A 21,718-nucleotide genomic window follows, 5' to 3' on the forward strand; every position below is an offset into this window, starting at 1 on the left:
CCATTTGTGTGACCTTATGTGTGATACTTCACAGTCCATAAATTTAAGGAATTCTTTTAACTCCTCAAAAATGTATTTTTGAAATAATAAATTCAATATGCAGTTCACTTTCTGCTTGACTTCACTCTCGCTTAGCCACCCTCTCTTTGTATAGAAGCAAGGAGACATTTCACTTGGATACACAGTGGGATAATGGAATGTGTTGTCCTTCAGTGCAAAAAGATTACCTAAAGGTTATGATAATGTCAAATATTTCCTTATGAAACTTGCTGTGGTTATACTTTATATTTGAATTGTGATTTGTATCAATATGTGGACTGATTCTCTTATTTTGAATTTTCATAATTTTGTATAAGCATTGGATTATCACTTAGTTCTGTCTTCATTAAAACTTGATGGGGAAATTTAGCTGTGCAGAAGAGTGAAGAAAAGTTAACTACTTTCATTATCTAGAACATTATTTGCATTTCTTTTGTTAAAGGTAACATTTTTTCTTCAGATTGCCTGGATTACATGTTGGAGGGCTTTGAATGAGATTCACATACAACCTATTATCATTTACTTACAGCCACTAATAACAAGAAAATTTGATCCAAAGAATCAAGGAACTTAGAAAATACACTTTGTTTTTATGTGTAATCCTTAATAATTTATATTTTTGTTGTAGTTGTTTTCAGGCTGGAGTGCAGTGGTGTGATCTCAGCTCACTGCAACATCTGCCTCCCAGTTCAAGTGATTCTTCTGTCTCAGCCTCCTGAGTAGCTGGGATTACAGGCGCCCACCACCACACCTAGCTTATTTTTGTATTTTTAGTAGAGACAGGGTTTCACCATGTTGACCAAGTTGGTCTCAAACTCCTGACCTCAAGTGATCTGCCCGTCTCAGCCTCCCAAAGTACTGGGATTACAGGCATGAGCCACTGCGCCTGGCCTAAAGTATTAAATAACTTTTTTTTCAATTTCATAAAACATTGAGAGGAAGGAAACACCTTAAATAAGACCATACCTATCTGGGCTTTTCTTTTCCTCTTCTTTCTCCCCCACGTCCTCATCTCTTTTTTGACTTCTTAATTGTGAATAAAGCTTCTGTAAATATATGTGGATAGGTTTTTATGTGGACATGTTTTCAGGTCCTTGAGATAAATATCAAGGAGCACAATTGCTGGATTGTCTGGTAAGTGTATGTTTAGTTTTGTAAGAAACTGTCACTGTCTTCCAAGGTAGCCGTACCATTTGTATTCTCATCAGCAACAGATGAGAGTTACCCTTGCTCCCCATCCTCATCAGCGTTTGGTGTTACCTGCTGTTTTGGATTTTTGCCATTTTGACAGTCATATAGTGGTATCTTGTTTTAATTTGCAGCTCCCTAATGACATTTTGTTGGGCACTTCTTCATATGCTTATTGCTACCTGTATCTTTGTTGAGGTGTCTGTTGAGGTCTTTTGCCCATTTTTGATCAGTTTGTTTGTCTTATTGTTGAGTTTTATGAGTTCTTTGTATAATTTTGGATAACAGTTTTTTTATCAGATACGTGTTTTACAAGTATTTTCTTCAAGTCTGTGGCTTGTCTGGCTTGTCTTCTCATTCTCTTGATCTCTGGGATATCTACATTTTTCTCATCACAACAACTTTATTCATGTCAGTAAATTCATCTTTACAGGTTTCTCTGGCTGCATATCTACAGCCTCTTGAGCCATGTCAGATTCCCACAGTCAGCTCTTTCCTCTATAGCTCCCTTTATGTTCAGTTGAATTTCATTCCAGGATTATCAGTTTTTGTTCCTTTGCTGTACTTTCATCTTTGTTGAGAGTTCCCTCTTTTGATTCTTCATTTTTGTAAAATGTCAAAGGGATTTATCACTGGGCCACAAGCAGGCAATAGCAATACAACTACACACTTTGCTGTCTATGCAGGAATAAGAGATGTGCAGTACCTCTGGCAGTCTTTGAAAGACGTGACTGGTCATTGGTCACGGTGTACATAGGTTATTTACACAGGGATATGTGGACTGGAGAGCTATGAGCAAAGTTTGTGTTTTATGCAATTACAGGTAATTGTGGTAGCTGAAGTCCAAACCATTTTGGGGAAGGGGAAGAATGGTGTTGCTAAACCATATGACTGCAATTCGTGCATGTTAGAACCTGTGCAAAGCAAGGTCTGCCTGTATTACATACTATTTTTCCGCCATGGTAAATGATGTGAAGCTATTCTGAAAGAAAAAGATACTGCAGAAAGATTTGTTTGTGTTTTCCTTTTTAAAAATCAGAATATGGCTAAGGTGGAAATCTTGGTGGAGTTGGGGAGGGAACATATGGATTATCTGGCAGGCTGATGTACCTGTCTTATCTGGTGAGAGAGATGCCCCAAGAACAACAAACTTGAAGGCAACATGGATCAGCTAGAGTTTGGTTTGGGGTCTTCGTTTTATCCAGTTAGCGATGGCAGGAATGGCTTGGACTTTCTTCCGTAAAGTCACCAGCCTTGGATGGATGTCCAACAGGTCAGGTTTAAAGACCAAAAGCGTGGTACTGCAAATCTCCCAGTAGAAATCTGCCCAAGTCACCTAATTTAAAGGAAACAAACTTTTCATTTGAACATAGAAAGTATAGCTGTATCGACATTCCAAAATTAAAATTAGTTTATTAATCTACAAGATTCAAAACAATCTTGTTATTACAAAAGTAGAATGTGTATATGATAGAAGTTCAGAAAATTACTGATAATATCATACTCCAACACTCAGGTTACTACTATTAAACATTTTCGTGTTTAAGATATTTTTCCATGCTGATAGATGTTGTTTTACTAACATGAAATCTTAATGGTACATACTCTTAACCTTGTCCAGTCTCCACCTCCCTGTGACAATGCATTTTCCTTATCCAATAACCAATACGTATTTTTCCATCTGTTCTAAAAATGCCCTTTACAGGACAAAGCAGGATCTATTCCAGGTCTATGCATTTCGTCTGGTTATGTCCATTAACCCTTCAAAACAGTACCCTTTTTTTCACATCACCAAATTATTGAAGATTTCACTCTAGTCCTACAGAAAGTTCTATCTTCAGGACCTTTGTATTTCATCTTACCTTGTTCCTTTGTACTACATAGTATAAAGGAAGGGGCGCAGGTTTTTCCTAGAGGGTATATAGTTTCAAGTGAAATATTTGTGGCTAAAATACATTGTATCACATAAAAAGAATATATGGGTGTCTAACCATTAGGGTATGCCAAGATTGGCCACTGGATTAGTGATGACAGCCTGGTCCTACCATTGTACAGTTGTATGTTTTTACCTTTGTGATTAGAAACCAATCTGTATGCTGTTACTTTGGCTCCATATGATTATCAAAGAGTGAAGTTTAAATGTGGACTACTCTTTCATCTTTTTGTATAGAATTTAATAAAGCTGATTACTAGTGTTTCAGGAACTTACTAAACATCTGTCAGCCAAGAGAAGCTACTGGCTGGAAGATTCAGAATTCAGAATAAATCCAGAATGTTTTCAAATATTTATCAAGCACCTACTGTGTGCCATGCCCAGGTCAAGGTGCTGGAGAGCAAGGTAGGATGCAAGCCCCTTCTCTGATGTAGCTTTTATATTTTAGAAGGGACAAACAATCAAATATGCAAAACGATGGGGGTTATGAAAAAAAGTGAGGTCGTGATGGATTGTGACATGGTCAGGGAAGACTTTCAAGAGGTGACACGTAAGCCCAGGCTTAAATATAAAAAAGGATTGAGACCTGCAGTGATCAATCTGGGGATTAAGCGTTCCAGATATGGGAAAGAGCGTAAAGACCCTTAGGTGGGAGTTTGAGTTAAGTCTGAGGAACACACACACCAGTGTGTTTGGAGCACTGTGAAGAAGGGAGAGAGTGCTCAGAGACGAGATCAGAACATCATTTACAAAGGAATTTTAATAGAAAATGAAAAATAAATTCTTAGAAATTATTCATTAAATAGGGCAGGGAGAAGAGCATTTTAGGAAAGGCTATGAGGGGAGTCAGAAGAAATGAAGGGGTATGTGAAGAGGTTGAAAGTTGAGAAAAAGATGTGGCAAGTTTACTTCTGTATCACCCAGAAGGGCTGAAAAGGGCAGACAGCAGAGTGTCAGCCTGCTACAAAAAAGCAGTCTTATCTCCCAGAATGCAATCTCCCTGAAGGCAGGGACTGCCACTTGCCACAACTTGTAAATCAAGTTTAGATTGGATTTTTTGTCAAGACTACTCCTAGGTGGTAGTGTGCCTAGTATCTGGTTGTCTAACTTTTTTGTGATTATCAATGGTCCATGACTATGCCAATTAATTTTTCTGGGGTTGGAAAGTGGTGATAGTTTATATCAGTCTTTCTTTCTTATCAACTGGCATACTTTCATGAAGAGAAACTTTTTCCAGTTGAGATATAAAATGCTTCATAATTTATCCTGATATAAAATACATATGAGTTTATATTGTTAGCTGTAGTTCAAGTTCAGGAATCGGATATTTACTTGACCTTACTCACCTTACATCTCTATCTCCTTTCTCCCACATTGAAGATCCTGGTTCTCAGTGACATAAACACAATTTATTTTTGTACCCACAATATAAGTATAATCATACCAGAAGAAAAATAACAATTGTTTCTAGTACCACCAACAATATGATTACTGAAAATAGTGTATGATTTTTTGTTGTTCTAAGAGATATCTGTCTTAGATGTATATTCAAATTAGTGTGTTTTACAAATGATACTTGAAATAGTTATTCTCTAATAGAGTACATTTGTATTCTGTGTGTTCTCTATGCATCTCTTTTGCACAGTTAGGTTCATTTACTTCACTTTGATTTTTAGGATAGCTTTTTAAGTTTTTGCTGCTAATATATAATTATATAAAATACGATTCCAAAGTCAAATCTATTTTTTAAAAAGGTTTGTTTAAAGGAGTTTAACCTTTGTTCTTGCTGTAAATTCTATTCCCTCCCTATAGGTAACTTTTTTCAATAAGTTTTCATAGTTTTTTGGTTTGTCTTTTTATTCGCTTGAATTTTTTAAGATACAAAACATACTCACAGAGTTACCAATAAGCCACTCTTTCCCCCCTAAATATGTGTCCAAGTCTTGCATCAGATGAGGCGCATTATGCGTGAGCAGCTCATTGAACATCTGCTCCTAGGAGAAGGAGAAAATACCACTTTAAGAATAATGAGAAGAAAAGTAACATGATCTGAGGAGGAAGTAGATTTCTCCATCTTTATTCTCCCACATGAATTCAAGAAGAAAGAGAAGTAGCTAGATTTTTTATTCAATTTTATGACGTGGAGATTTAGGTCTGATTCTCTATAGATGTGAGTCATCTCTTTATTGCTCATGGATTAAAAAAAATAGATAGTTGTGTGTCACCAGTTCTTACAGTTTCTTTGTGTATAATGACTGAATACCCACAGTCTTATTTTTTCTTAAATTTATTAAAGCAAAATGATTCTATCGTCTTTTTAGATTTCTAAAATTTCCCTCTTTCTTAACCTAGCTTTTTTAAAGCTAAATAATGTAACTGAAGGTAAATAAACTTATTTTATTTCGTAAGGCTAGACTCTACTAGTTTGACAGTTCTTCATTTCACTATTGCGTTTATAATGAATCATGATCTTGGGCCTTTATGTATTTTCTCGACTACCATTGTGCCTTATTATCAGATTTGTCTATCTTGAATATCATCTACAAAATGCATCATCCAGTTATCCCCTCTCAATATATAAACTAATATTATTTAAAAATTAACATCCTTAGGGAAATATATATAAAACATCCATTTTTTAAATTGTCATTATTTTTCTACTTGAAGCTCTGAAGACCAAATAATTTACTCAAGGCCTCTCTTTTGATAAGAGATGTTTGTTTATATATAAGAATTCTGCCAGTTTGAGTCTTGGTTATGAAATAGAAGCCAAACTCAAAAATTAAAATGTATATATCATTTATTAATATGTCTAAATGATGTATAATAAAATCCAGCCTTTATTAAGATAAGTCAGCTAGTGGATACCACACCAATTTGCTGATTTACTTGCTGTTATGATTATGGCTTAGCCAGATGATATATACTACCACCACATAATGCCTTATATTTGTAAAGTACAATTTGCAAAAGCATCCTTACATACAGGTTGAGCCTCCCTAGTCCAGAAATCCAAAATGCTCCAAAATCCAAAACGTTTTGAGCATGGGCATGATGCCCAAAGGAATGCTCAGGGGAGCATCTCAGATGTCGGCTCTCCAGATTCAGTATGCTCAACCAGTAAGTATAATGCAAATATTCCAAAATCTGAAGAAAACCCCAAGTCTGAAATACTTCTGGTCCCAAGAATTTCAGATAAGGGATACTCAACATGTACTTAGATATGTTTGCCAGATTTAAAAACCGAAGCTTATAAAGCTTGTCATTATTTTGACTTTATGTACTTTCCCTTGTTCTATAAAGTGCTCTGTGGTCAGTATGTTCATAGTTTTAACAAAAACATTAGGTATGAGTCTTTCTGCTGCTTACACAGAATTTGTAATCCCAGTGAAGGGCAGTGAGTCGAGAACCATGTGGTGCTTGCCACAGGTCTGCTCACCTCAGTTGGCATCGGTCAGAAAGGCGATGGCCAAACTGATTGTTGGACAACTTTCCAAAAACTCCTGTGTGCACTCCTGGGAAATTCTGTTCTTCTAACATGCATTTCCAGAGTTTCAGGTACACCAATGTTTGTGTATATGCAGAGTCAAAACTATTATATCTGTGCTATTGACTTCTCCTTGAGCCCAGATTCTCTTTATAAGTTTGGTGAATTATTTCAGTCTAATGAAATATAAATTAATAAACAGTATAATTAGTATTTAAGTTTCATTTTAAAGTACAATCAACCAAAATAATATAGAGGATAAGATTTGATTACACTTTTTTTTTCCAGATATATTTTTAAAAATACATTTCCTGATCCATCCTAGACAGCCACTCCTATACTTGATGGATTCAGAAATTTCTAGCCTCCCTTTTCAGAGAGTTATAAAGGAGGTTTTTTCACCCTGAGAAATTGTTGCTATGAAAGTCTAACAAATGGCTTTTAGGGAGATTCGCATATTTCTCAAAAGCATTTTTATATATGCACTACCAAAATTATTTTATGTTGGAACCAGGACATCAGAATATCCTCAGGCCTTCTCATTCTTCTTCCCCATCCTGTTCTTTAGATGAGGAAATGGAAACACAGATCCATTAAATAACCGAAGTAACACTAATGATAAGTTCAAGGATTGTCATGGTGACCAATATCCAAGGACATCTTTTGTTTTTCTTTCTTTAAATTGGAAATGGAATTTTTAGTAATAAATACTGTAACACTGTGTATATTTGGTAGATTTTTAAGGCACGTGTGACAAGAATATATTCACTATCCATCTTAAGTGCCTCAATATTCTGCCTTTGAAATGTTCACCTGACCACCAGATGGCAGCAATGCAGCCCACTACCAACAGTCTAAGAAATGAAATACAGAATGGTGCATTTTTCATTATATTATTAACCAAGTCCTGCTTGTTAATTAGGTAGTCTGTAGCTATCAGCAATGTTGCTGCAACGTGTTCTGCCTTTGTATGATTTAATCATGAACTTGGATTGCTATGTCCTTTGAAATTGTTTTTTGAAATAGGTGGTACATAAGAGAGTTGTTATTCTAATGCAAAGGTAGAGTGTTACTCTTATCACAAATGTTCGAAGAATATTTTCCTCTGGGAGGTGGCCTCTGTTATGGAACCTCAGCCACAGAAAGAAAATAGAAAAGTAGAGAAGAGCAAACTGATAAATTGATAGACTGCACATCAGGGGAGTCTTTGGTACATGGAACAAAAATCTTTAGACACTTCTAAATTGGAGAGTATCTGTTTCTACATTTATAATGATATATAAAATTCAGATGTCATGTCTGACAAATAGTGAAAACAACACGCAAGTATATAACTATTAATTATAATAGTTAATATTTATTTAACACTTCTTACCTAGCCATAGGCACATATGCTAACATTTAATCCTGCCAACATACTTCAAAGTAGAGCCTATTATATCCCCACTTTGCAAAGAGTTTGAACTATAAATAGGGAGTTAAGTGACAGCTAGTAAGAAGGGAATCAGGATTTAAGCCTGGCAATTTGACTCCAGAGCCTAAATGTACTTACGTCAAAAAGTTGTATTTCTATCATCAAAGCTGAGCTTTATTATTTCCTGGCTAGGCCTCTATATATATATGTGTGTGTGTGTGTGCAGACCCTACGCACCTTACATTTATATCATGGAGTCAGTCAATGTAAATACTTTTGTGTCCAGATATCTCTATTCAAATCAGAAGGTGCTAATTAAATAGTATTTATAATAAATGCTAAGTAGATAGTATCTGCTTAAATATGTGCTTAAGTAAATTGATAAGACTGCCTGCCATTTGTGCTGTGGCTTTCGGCTATAGGCTTTAGCTTTAACATGTACATAAATATTCATGCACAGCTGTTTTGAACAGCTGCTTGCACTGTGGTATTATACCCAGTGGTTAAGAACCTGGGGTTTGAGTCCGTGACAATTTGAATTCCTTCTGCACCACTTCTGGCTGAACAATTTTGGGTCAGTTGTTTACGCTACATGAAACTCTGTTCTCTTACCTGAAAGATGAGGATAACAACAGTTTCATTCTAAAGGGATGCTTAAATTCGTTACTTTAAGCAATTGTATATCTAGGTGATGAGACTATGGGATCTAAATTCAGCTGTCTGGGCTCAGTTCACAGTTCTGTCAGTTGTGTGACTTTGGGCAGCTCTGTGACTTCCGTTTCTCAGTGTCTTCATCTGGAAAGTGAGCATGACAATAAAAAGCGCTTATCTTGAAGGAGGAGAAGGAGGGCTGACTGAGATAACACAGGGAAAGCACATGGTGTGCATTTGATGAGTGTGGTTCTGATCACTTATTCAACAAGTGTGTAATGCCTACTACATAAAAGGCACTGTGATGGCGGTGGGGGATCAGTTGAATAACACAGACAGGATTCCTGCCCCCGATGCATACAGCTTGAGGAGACAAGCAACAAACGAGTAAATATATTTTAAAATAGAGACGGTAATGAGTGTCCTAAAGGAAACCACTAGAAGCTGTAATAAAGATGTCTATTTAGAATTCTGCATAAAGATGAATAATTTGACAAATATTTATCATTTGACTTTCATCTCTAAACCACAGTAATGAATATTTTTAAAAAGATAGATCTCACAAGGAAGTGGAAAGAGAGGAGATGAGAGCAAACAAAATTTGAAGCTAGTAAGCAGATGGGTGAATGGCACCTGCAAAAAGAAAGCCAAGAACCAATCCCATCAACAACACGAATTCCTTAAATGGCTCAGGAAATGACCGGATATGTCTAGAACTGGGGTTAAGGAGGTTTGGGAGGGCATAAAATGAGGATTGGTGGAAAACTATTAAGCGTTTTTAGCATGGGATGTGCTTCATTTTACGTTGCTAGACAGCTGTCACTTCCCCATTCTTAGCAGCAAACAGCCTAAGAATTTTTATAAATTTAGAAGCACAATATCAGAAATTTAGAACTCAAGGACTGATGAAGTTGAGAAATGCTTTCTAAAAGTAATGCAGAAAAGCAAAGAGATGGGAAACAGGAAAAGAGCCAACATCTGAATTATTGGAATTCTACTATAATGGAACAAAGAAAATAAAGGGGGAGGAAATCATTAAAGGGGAGGAAAAAATTAAAGGAAATTTCCTCGAACTAAAAGGACATGGGTCCCAGGTTGAATGGACTCATCAAGGAAGCAGCACAATGGATGAAAACAAGATCATAACAAGACTTATCATTGCAAAATTTTAGAACTGTAAGGGCACGTGTTTTATAATCTTTCAGAGTGGAAAAAAAAAACAGGTCACATACAAAAGGTCAGTAATTAAATTGGATGCAAACTTCTCAACAGCCTTTCAAATACTAATGAAAAGTTACTTTTATCAGAATTCTACACCCAGCCCAACTATAAAACAGGTTTGAGAATAAAATAAAAACATCTTTAGACGAATAAGGCCCCCAAAGCCTCAAACTTTTATTTCCTATGCCCAGTAAGCTCTTAGAGGATTGTTCCACAAAAACAAGGAAAGAAAACAGGAGAATGAACCCAGGAAACGATAAAAAGAAAAAAAAAATTCCAGGGTAACAATAAAGATCTCAGGATGACATCTGTGACCAAGTATCTAGGACAACCATACCAGAGTGAAGCAGTGTGACTCACAAGATAGACATATCCATACCATCTGTCATAGTCATATCTGCTGTCATCAAACCTTCATTTTAACTTTTGGAATACTAGAGGATGTGCCCCCAAATAAACAATGGAGTAAACAAAGGAAGAAGGCAGCATCCAGGAACAGGACTCCAGCTCCACAGAATGGCATCCCTGGAATGACAGCAAAGGGAATTACAATGATGACAGCTGTGCAGAAAACCTAGAGAACTCCGCAAAGAATGGAAGCCTCCTAGACGGAGCACTCCAAGAAATATTGGAAATAACAGATGAACTGATATTACGTTGATCTTGTGGAAAATCATATTGGCAGGCTATTGGATACTGTGGAAAGTCAGCAATAAAAGTAAAAAGAAGCAAAAGAAAGCAATTACTAATTTTGAGGAAGAAAAGTGAGAAAGGAAATACTATAAAAGCATACTACAGTGCACAGTTCTGTGCGTTATTTGCATAGCATACTAATCACAGAATATTAATTTAACCAAAAGATTTTCACATCACAATATTGGGAGCTTGGTGAAAGGGAAGCAGAGAGGAAGACTATGTAAGAGAAAAATTGTTATTACAGGTTGAGATCCCTTATCCAACATGCTTGGGAACAGAATAGTCTTGAATTCCAGATTTTTTCAGATTTTGGAATATTTGCATATACATAATGAGATATCTTGGGGATGGGACCTAATCTAAATACAAAATTCATTTGTATTTTATTTACACCTTATACACATAGACTGAAGGTAATTTTATACGGTATTTTCAATAATTTTGCACATTTGCCAAAGTTTGTGTTAAGTACTTACATGGGGAATTTTCCACTGGTGCTGTCATCTTGGTGCTTAAAACGTTTTGGAGTTTGGGGCATTTTGGATTTCAGATTTGCAGGTTAGGAATGCTTAACCTGTACTATCATAAGTCCTTAGAAATAATTTACAATTGGTCAATCAGAAGAAGTCATATTTACATATCCTATAGAAATATGGAAATGTGTAAATCCTAAAGAAACTGTTAAACAAATTTTTTAAAGGGTTGCATCTGAGGAGGAGTTAATGTGAAGGGAATTGCTGTACTTTATTTTAAACTTTTAAAATATAATTTGATATTTTAAAACTATACATATTGTTTTGATATAAGGAACTTTCTAAGGCACCTAACAATGTCTGACAGGTGGTATGTGATTAATACTAGGAATAGCAAATGGATCACATTACTTTCACATCTTGCTTTTTCTCTGCCCAAGGAAAACATGACATGAAATCGTCCAGTGTGTCCACAATAGCATCAACTTGACATTGTTCCATTTCTGTGTTTCCAGCCAAATCTATGGAATAGAGAGAGGCCCATCAATATGTTTAATGTACTATATTAAAAAGTTTATTTTTAACAGATAGTATATTCATATGGTTGAAAATTCAAAAGAGCATAAAACAATATCCAGTGAAGACTAGCTTCCATCTACCACATTTTGCTCCCTTACCTACCTACCTTACTAGTAGCCACTTTAATTAGTATTCTTCCATTATTTCTTTATGAAAATACAGCAAATAAAAACATATATCCCATTAGATATGCTTCCTCATCCCATGTCCCCTACATATCTTTCTTTACAAGTACCCAAAGGGTGTACTTGCTCTTTTTTTTTTTTTTTCTGGCTACATGAGATTTCTTGAGGTAGATGTGCCACAATTTATTCAACTAGCCTCAACTGATTAGGTTTGTTTCCAGTCTTTTATTAATATAAGCAACACCACAAGAAATAACCTGTACCTACATTATAATTCATTTTGTATAAATAATTATTTTTGCAGACAGTTTTTGTCAGGAGCATTTGTTTTCTGACTGGAGACTAAAAATTTTAAATAATAGAGGGTTTTTTTTTTTCTTTTGTCTTGTTTGTTAATCATTATTTTTGGTAATAAATCATTGATCTTCCTAAAAATTTTCTCAATGGTGCCAATTTAAAATGCTTCTGTGTAGAAGCCTTCTAAAATGGATTGCTTTTGTAAAACTTTATAAATTTATTAAAAATTAAGAAACTGTATACTGACAGTGGATGAATTGGATGTAAATTATACCTCAATAAAGGTGTTAAAATCGAAAGAAAATTATTGAGTGATTTAGAGTTCCTCTGTAAACTGTATTTTTGTGTGTGTAATATTCAAAGGTTGATTATTCTTCTTTCTGGCCTTGAATAGTCTTCAGAATTCTTCACTCATTTTCATCCCTACTTTGACTTCCACCTCAAAGCTTCAGCTAAAACTTCGTGGAGGTGACTCCTTATTCAATATTTTTAGTCCTAAACCTAAAGCTCATTTTTTCAGCATTCTTTTGTATATATCTCTGATTACTCTTTTGGCACCTGAACATTCTTCTACAAATCCTCAAATGCAGTCATCACACCATTTCTCAAACCAGCTCTCCTTTTTTTTTTACCCAACAAATGATTACAGGCCTCAACTGTGACTCAGCCCCAAGTAGGGGCTGTATATAGTAGCATTGAATAGAAGAGGTAAATTCCTTGCCTGAATGGCACTTATGGTCAACTGGAAAAGGCAGACATTGAGGAGGGTATTGAAAGTTGAAAAAAGTATTTTAAACAGAAAAGAGAAGGAAACGGAAGAAAAGAGGAGGAGAAGGAGGAAGAGAAGGAGGACGTAGCAGTACATAGTGCATTGAGAATGGCAAACTCTGTCTATGCTATACCTCTCCTGGTTAAATAGACTGCCTTCCACATGGCAACATCTATCTACTGTCTCTAAGATGATTCTACATCCACGAATTTTTCATATTTTTCTTGGTCTCTCTTCTTTGCCATCTGGATCATTTCACTTATCTCCTAATGTGCTTCCCTGCAGTAGCCACAAATACAAAGTAATCACAATAATCTTCCCAAAATGCATAGCAGTAGTTATGCTGCTTTTCTAGATAAAAACCTACAATTACGTAAGAAAAAGAGTCAATACTCTAGATCTTTCTAATCAAATCCAATCCATTCTAAGCATTTCTCTAATTCTCTTCCACCTGCAAATTTGAAGTTCATTCTTCTTCTCATGCCATTTTCTCTCTACTTAGAATGTTCTAGCCCAGAGATTCTCAAAGTGAGATCCATGGACCACCTGCATCATCTGGGAAATTGTTGAGAATGCAAATTCTTGGGCCTCACCCAAGGTCTACTGACTCAAAGTTGCACAAAGTATATTTTAATGAGCAGCCAGGTGACCCTGATGCACATAAAGTTTGAAAAGCACTGCCTAGGTCCAAGTCTTCCTCTTGAAATTCTAGCTATCTTTGAGCCTAAACCTAAATGTCATTTTCACTTTAAGGCCTAATTTCCCTGGTCATGAATAATTTCCATTTCTTCTAAACTTGCAAAATAACTTTATTTGTTGAAACATGTTAGTGTAACACAAACCTTTGTATTTTTAAAATACACCATTTCATTCCAAAATGAGGTCTAGTGTTCATGGCCCATTTTATTTGTGAGCTAACTATGTATGTGTCTATGACTTGGATGATAGCAGTGGCAATGGTGGTGGGGAGATAGGTTTGAGAGAATGGTGATTCTACAGATTGATTGAAAGAAAGGAGTTTTAAAAGAAGCCAAAGGTAGCCTTTGGCTCAAAAAGGCTGTGAGAATAGTATGAGGGAGGAGAGAAGCAGACAATGGAGCATAGGATGGGAGAAAGCGTGTCAGGCAAAAGCAAGAACAGTTTCTATTGTTGCTCTTCTAATATCGTGGGTGCGGGCACTAATGCAACAATCCAGAAGCCAACTATCCCCTTCAAGCTTCCTCAGATGGCACTGAGTGGAAGCAAAGAAACTCTCTTTCTATTTTTTTCAGCATGATTAGGATGAAGGACATTACTGACTATATAATTTTAATAGTGTAAGAAATTTCAACCTCCATATGCCAAATGTATTTTCTGCTAAGTAATTTTCTCTGATAACTTGTAATATGCATACTAGCAAAAGTTTGGAATGAAACATACCTGTCCAATTTTTTAACTAAACTCCAGCAAGGGCTTGGAGAGCAAACAGATATAAGGCAGGAAAAGCAGGAGGCAATATAAAATAAAATTGTCTAATTGTCTAGGGAACTCGTGGAAAGTTAAACTGATACAGGTGGTATATTTATACTTTTCTCTATTATTTAATTCCATTCTTATTTGTACTATAGTATGCTATGCCAAACTCATTTAATGCATATTGAATATATATCGTGTTTGTTTCAGTTATCAAAAATCTTAAGCACTTATTGTGTTTATTACATGTTTATTACATGTTACCTGTGTTTTTAGTCAAATATCTTGCTATTGCTAGGCTCTGGTGAAGGATAAGTCCATCAACTTCCAAAATGGGGATTTTTCCAAATGGGAGAGCTTAAAATAAAATGAGCAAATAATTAACTTCATAACAAAACCAAAAGTTATATTACTTCCATTTTTACTGATAATTGTGAAAACAAAGCATGATTTTATGAAATCATGAAATTTTAAAATATTTTTAAAGGAACACTTGACAACCTGTAGTGGAATATTTACATTTTATAAGTTTTGTTTAAGTTGTTAGAAAACCTGATTTAAAGTTAGTGACAGAATTGGTTCTTAAACCCAGGTTTATAGTGACACCATATGCTGTACTGTATTTTACATGCTTAATATTAAAAAAAATTCTTTTAAAGCTTCATTATTTTTTGTAGCCTCAATTGCAGATTATTAAAATCATAGTCTGAGGATTATGAAGAGTTTGATTTACATATTGAGTTATGGTAAGAACTTAGCCATAGCCTTTTTAAAATTAATACATAATAATTGCACATACTATGGGGTACATGACACATGCACACAATGTAATGATCAAGAGATTTTTTATTTCTTATTTAATTTCTTCATTGACCCAGTGAACATTCAGGACCATGTTGTTTAATTTCCATATATTTGTATAGTTTCCAAAGCTCTTTTTATTATTGATTTCTAGTTTTATTCCATTGTGGTCTGAGAAAATACTTGATATAATTTCAATTTTTAAAAATTTATTGAGATGTATTTTGTGGCTTAACCTATGGCCTATCCTGTGTGCTGCTAAGAAGAATGAGGATTCTGTAGCTTATAGATAAAAAAACATATTTTTTTGAGATGGAGTCTCACTCTGTCACCGAGGCTGGAGTGCAGTGGTGCGATCTCGGCTCACTGCAACTGGGCTGGAGTCTCTCGCTCTGTCACTGAGGCTGGAGTGCAGTGGTGCGATCTCGGCTCACCACCTGCCAGGTTCAAGTGATTCTCCTGCCTCAGCCTCCTGAGTAGCTGAGACTACAGGTGTGTGCCACCACACCCAGATAAGTTTTGTATTTTTAGTAGAGATGGGGTTTTGCTATGTTAGCCAGTCTGGTCTTGAATTCTTGACCTCAAGTGATCCACCTACCTCAGCCTCCCAAAGTACTAGGATCACAGGCGTGAGCAACCACTCCCAGCCTATGGATGAAATGTTCTGTAAATGTCTGTTAGTTCCATTTGGTCTATAGCACAGATTCAGCCCAATGTTTCTTTGTTGGTTTTCTGGCTAGATTATCTGTCCGGTGCTGACAGGGGAGTGTTGACATCCCCAACTCTTATTATGTTAGGATCTATCTCTAACTTTAGTTTTAACAATATTTGCTTCATATATTTGGGTGCACATATACTTACAATTGTTATATCCTCTTGCTGAATTGACCACTTTATTATTATATAATGACTTTGTATTTTTTTCCTTCTTAAATTAAAGTCTATTTTGTCTGCTATAAATATTGCTACTCCTGCATGCTTTTGGTTTCTGTTTGTATGGAATTTTTTTTCCCATTCCTTCATTTTTAGTCTATGTGTGTCTTTTTCAGGTGAAAGGAGTTAATTGTAGGGAGCAGATAGCTGGCTTTTATTTTGTTTTGTTTTTCATTCAGCCACTTTGTATATTTTTAACTGGGGAATTTAAATAATTTATATTCATTGATAGATGAGGGCTTACTCCTGTCATTTTGTGAATCGTTTTCTGATTGTTTTGTATACTTTTTTCTTTATTCCTCTCATTGTTTATCTTTGTGATTTAGTGGTTATCTATAGTAATAACTTTTGATTTATTTCTCTTTCTCATTTATGTATCTGCTCTACCAGTTAGTTTTATACTTTCATGTATTTTCATGATGGTAGATATCATCCTTTCACTTCCAGATGTAGGGCTTCCTTAAGCATTTCTTGTAGGGCCAGTCTGTTGGTGATACATTTCCTCAGAAAGACTATTTCTCCCTCTTTTTTTTTTTTTTTTTTTATTATACCTTAAGTTCTAGGGTATATGTGCACAATGTGCAGGTTTGTTACATATGTATACAAGTGCCATGTTGGTGTGCTGCACCCATTAACTCGTCATTTACATTAGGTATTTCTCCTGATGCTATCCCTCCCCCCTCACTCCACCTCAAGACAGGCCCCGGTGTGTGATGTTCCCCATCCTGTGTCCACGTGTTCTCATTGTTCAGTTCCCACCTATGAGTGAGAACATGTGGTGTTTGGTTTTCTGTCCTTGCAATAGCTTGCTCAGAATGATGGTTTCCATCTTCACCCATGTCCCTACAAAGGACACGAACTCATCCTTTTTTATGGCTGCATAGTATTCTATGGTGTATCTGTGCCACATTTTCTTAATCCAGTCTATCATTGGTGGACATTTGGGTTGGTTCCAAGTCTTTGCTATTGTGAATAGTGCTGCAATAAACATAGGTGTGCATGTGTCTTTATAGTAGCATAATTTATAATCCTTTGGGTATATACTCAGTAATGGGATGGCTGGGTCAAAGGATCTAGATCTAGTTCTAGATCCTTGAGGAATCATCACACTCTCTTCCACAATGGTTGAACTAGTTTACACTCCCACCAACAGTGTAAAAGCGTTCCTATTTCTCCACATCCTCTCCAGCACCTGTTGTTTCCTGACTTTTTAATGATCGCCATTCTAACTGGTATAAGATTGTATCTCACTGTGGTTTGGATTTGCATTTCTCTGATGACCAGTGATGATGAGCATTTTTACATGTGTCTGTTGACTGCATAAATGTCTTCTTTTGAGAAGTGTCTGTTCATATCCTTTTCCCACTTTTTGATGGGTTGTTTGATTTTTTCTTGTAAATTTGTTTAAGTTATTTGTAGATTCTGGATATTAGCCCTTTGTCAGATGGGTAGATTGCAAAACTTTTCTCCCATTCTGTAGGTTGCCTGTTCACTCTGATGGTAGTTTCTTTTGCTGTGCAGAAGCTCTTTAGTTTAATTAGATCCGAGTTGTCAATTTTGGCTTTTGTTGCCATTGCTTTTGTTGTTTTAGTCATGAAGTCCTTTTTGCCCATGCCTATGTCCTGTATGGTATTGCCTAAGTTTTCTTTTAGTGTTTTTATGGTTTTAGGTCTAACATTTAAGTCTTTAATCCATTTTGAATCAATTTTTGTATAAGGTGTCAGGATTGGATCCAGTTTCAGCTTTCTACATATGGTTAGCCAGTTTTCCCAGCACCATTTATTAAATAGGGAATCCTTGTCCTATTGCCTGTTTTTGTCAGGTTTGTCAAAGATCAGATGGTTGTAGATGTGTGGTGTTATTACTGAGGGCTCTGTTCTGTTCTGTTGGTCTTTCTCTCAGTTTTGGTACCAGTACCATGCTATTTTGGTTACTGTAGCCTTGTAGTATAGTGTGAAGTCAAGTAGCGTGATGCCTCCAGCTTTGTTCTTTTGGCTTAGGATTGTCTTAGCAATGCGGGCTCTTTTTTGGTTCCATATGAACTTTAAAGTAGTTTTTTCCAATTCTGTGAAGAAAGTCATTGGTAGCTTGATGGGGATGGCATTGAATCTATAAATCACCTTGGGCAGTATGGCCATTTTCACGATATTGATTCTTCCTACCCATGAGCATGGAATGTTCTTCCATTTGTTTGTGTCCTCTTTTATTTTATTGAGCAGTGGTTTGTAGTTCTCTTTGAAGAGGTCCTTCACATCCCTTGTAAGTTGGATTCCTAGGTATTTTATTCTCTTTGTAGCAATTGTAAATGGGAGTTCACTCATGATTTGGCTGTTTGTCTATTACTGGTGTATAGGAATGCTTGTGGTTTTTGCACATTGATTTTGAATCCTGAGATGTGCTGAAGTTGCTTATCAGCCTAAGGAGATTTTGGACTGAGATGATGGGGTTTTCTAAAAATACAATCATGTCATCTGCAAACAGGGACAATTTAACTTCCTCTTTTCCTAATTGAATACCCTTTATTTTTTTCTCTTGCCTGATTGCCCTGGCAAGAACTTCCAACACTATGTTGAATAGGAGTGGTGAGAGAGGGCATCCCTGTCTCGTGCCATGTTTCAAAGGGAATGCTTCCAGTTTTTGCCCATTCAGTATGATATTGGTCGTGGGCTTTTCATAAATAGCTGTTAGTATTTTGAGATATGTTCCATCAATACATAGTTTATTGAGAGTTTTTAGCATAAAGGGCTGTTGATTTTTGTCAAAGGTCTTTTCTGCATATATGAGATAATCATGTGGTTTTTGCCTTTGGTTCTGTTTATGTGATGGATTACGTTTATTGATTCACGTATGTTGAACCAGCCTTGCATCCCAGGGTTGAAGCCCACTTGATCTTGGTGGATAAGCTTTTTGATGTGCTGCTGGATTCGATTTGCAAGTATTTTATTGAGGATTTTCACATCTGTGTTCATCAGGGATATTGGTCTAAAATTCTCTTTTTTTGTTGTGTCTCTGCCAGGCTTTAGCATCAGGATGATACTGGCCTCATAAAATGAGTTAGGGAGGATTCCCTCTTTTTCTATTGATTGGAATAGTTTTAGAAGGAATGGTACCAGCTCTTCTTTGTATCTCTGGTAGAATTCGGCTATGAATCTGTCTAGTCCTGGACTTTTTTGGTTGGTAGGCTATTAATTATTGCCTCAATTTCAGAGCCTGTTACTGGTCTATTCAGGGATTCAACTTCTTCCTAGTTTAGTCTTGGGAGTGTGTATTGTCCAGGAATTTATCCATTTCTTCTAGATGTTCTAGTTTATTTGTGTAGAGGTATTTATAGTATTCTCTGGTGGTAGTTTGTATTTCGGTGGGATCAGTGGTGATATCCCCTTTATCACTTTTTATTGAGTCTATTTGATTCTTCTCTCTTTTCTTCTTTATTAGTCTTGCTAGTGGTCTATCAATTTTGTTGATCTTTTCAAAAAACCAGCTCCTGGATTCATTGATTTTTTGAAGTTTTTTTTGTTTCTCTGTCTCCTTCAGTTCTAACTATTTCTTGCCTTCTGCTAGCTTTTGAATTTGTTTGCTCTTGCTTCTCTAGTTCTTTTAATTGTGATGTTAAGGTGTTGATTTTAGATTTTTCCCGCTTTCTCTTGTGGGCATTTAGTGCTATAAATTTCCCTCTACACACTGCTTTAAATGTGTCCCAGAGATTCTGATATGTTGTGTCTTTGTTCTCATTGGTTTCAAAGAACATCTTTATTTCTGCCTTCATTTCGTTATTTAGCCAGTAGTCATTCAGGAGTAGGTTGTTCCGTTTCCATGTAGTTGTGCGGTTTTTGAGTGAGTTTCTTAATCCTGAGTTCTAATTTGATTGCACTGTGGTCTGAGAGACAGTTTATTGTGATTTCTATTCTTTTGCATTTGCTGAGGAGTGCTTTACTTCCAACTATGTGGTCAATTTTGGATAAGTGCAATGTGGTGCTGAGAAGAATGTATATTCTGTTGAATTGGAGTGGAGAGTTCTGTAGATGTCTATTAGGTCCACTTGGTACAGAGCTGAGTTCAAGTCCTGGATATCCTTGTTAGCCTTCTGTCTCATTGACCTAATATAGACAGTGGGTTGTTAAAATCTCCCATTATTATTGTGTGGGGGTCTAAGTCTCTTTGTAGGTTCTAAGGACTTGCTTTATGAATCTGGGTGCTCCTGTATTGGGTGCATTTATATTTAGGATAGTTAGCTCTTCTTGTAGAGTTGATCCGTTTACCATTATGTTATTTCCTTCTTTGTATCTTTTGATCTTTGTTGGTTTAAAGTCTGTTTTATCAGAGACTAGAATGCAACACCCCTGATTTTTTTTTTTTTATTTCCATTTGCTTGGTAGTTCTTCCTCTATCCCTTTATTTTGAGCCTACATGTGTGTCTGCATGTGAGATGGGTCTCCTGAATACAGCTCACTGATGGGTCCTAACACTTTATCCAATTTGCCAGTCTGTGTCTTTTATTTGGGGCATTTATCCCATTTACATTTAAAGTTAATATTGTTACATGTGAATTTGATCCTATTGTTATGATGTTAGCTGGTTATTTTGCCTGTTAGTTGATGCAGTTTCTTCCTAGCATCAATGGTCTTTACAATTTGGCATGTTTTTGCAGTGGCTGGCACTGGTTGATCCTTTCTGTGTTTAGTGCTTCCTTCAGGAGCTCTTGTAAGGCAGACCTGGTGGTGATAAAGTCTCTCAGCATTTGCTTGTCTGTAAAGGATTTTATTTCTCCTTCACTTATGAAGTTTAGTTTGGCTGGACATGAAATTGTGAGTTGAAAATTCTTTAAGAATGTTGAATATTGGCTCCCACTCTCTTCTGGCTTGTAGCGTTTCTGCCAAGAGATCTGCTGTTAGTCTGATGGGCTTCCTTTTGTGGGTAACCCAACCTTTCCCTCTGACTGCCCTTAACATTTTTTCCTTCATTTCAACCTTTGTGAATCTGACAATTTTGTGTCTTGGGGTTGCTCTTCTTGAGGAGTATCTTTGTGGTATTCTCTGTATTTCCTGAATTTGAATGTTGGCTTGTCTTGCTAGGTTGAGGAAGTTCTCCTGCATAATATTCTTGGAGGCTTTGTTCATTTCTTTTTACTCTTGTTTTTCTCTAAACTTCTCTTCTCGCTTCATTTTATTAATTTGATCTTCAATCACTGATAACCTTTCTTCCACTTTATCAAACTGGCTACTGAAGCTTGTGCATGTGTCACATAGTTCCCATGCCACAGTTTTCAGTTCCATCAGGTCATTTAATGTCTTCTCTACACTGTTTATTCTAGTTAGCCATTTGTCTAATCTTTTTTCAAGGTTTTTAGCTTCCTTGCTATGGGTTCGAACATCCTCCTTTAGCTTGGAGAAGTTTGTTATTACCAACCTTCTGAAGCCTACTTCTGTCAACTCGTCAAAGCCATTCTCCATTGAGCTTTGTTCTGTTCCTGGCAAGGAGCTGGAATCCTTTGGAGGAAAAGAGGCTCTCTGGTTTTTAGAATTTTCATCCTTTTTGCTCTGGTTTCTCCCCATCTTTTGGTTTTATCTACCTTTAGTCTTTGATGATGGTGACCTACAGATGGGGTTTTGGTGTGGATGTCCTTTTGTTGATGTTAATGCTCTTCCTTTCTGTTTATTAGT

At 36.1% G+C, this 21,718-nt stretch overlaps 1 protein-coding gene across 1 annotated transcript in view; it reads right to left on the reverse strand.

Annotated features, from left to right (window-relative positions):
- Positions 1–2,223: 2,223 nt before the first annotated feature.
- The window catches only part of HPGDS (hematopoietic prostaglandin D synthase), a 37,323-nt gene continuing 17,828 nt past the window's right edge, over positions 2,224–21,718 (reverse strand). Inside the window, exons 3-6 of the mRNA XM_023193333.2 lie at positions 14,589–14,681; positions 11,514–11,623; positions 5,056–5,154; positions 2,224–2,563 (exon numbers count right to left, since the gene is read on the reverse strand). Of these exons, the coding sequence (XP_023049101.1) occupies positions 2,399–2,563; positions 5,056–5,154; positions 11,514–11,623; positions 14,589–14,681 (467 nt within the window). The 3' untranslated portion in view covers positions 2,224–2,398. The remainder of the gene's footprint in view (positions 2,564–5,055; positions 5,155–11,513; positions 11,624–14,588; positions 14,682–21,718) is intronic.

Source organism: Piliocolobus tephrosceles, chromosome 3, assembly GCF_002776525.5.
Source record: "Piliocolobus tephrosceles isolate RC106 chromosome 3, ASM277652v3, whole genome shotgun sequence".
In the NCBI taxonomy this organism is placed as follows: domain Eukaryota; kingdom Metazoa; phylum Chordata; class Mammalia; order Primates; family Cercopithecidae; genus Piliocolobus; species Piliocolobus tephrosceles.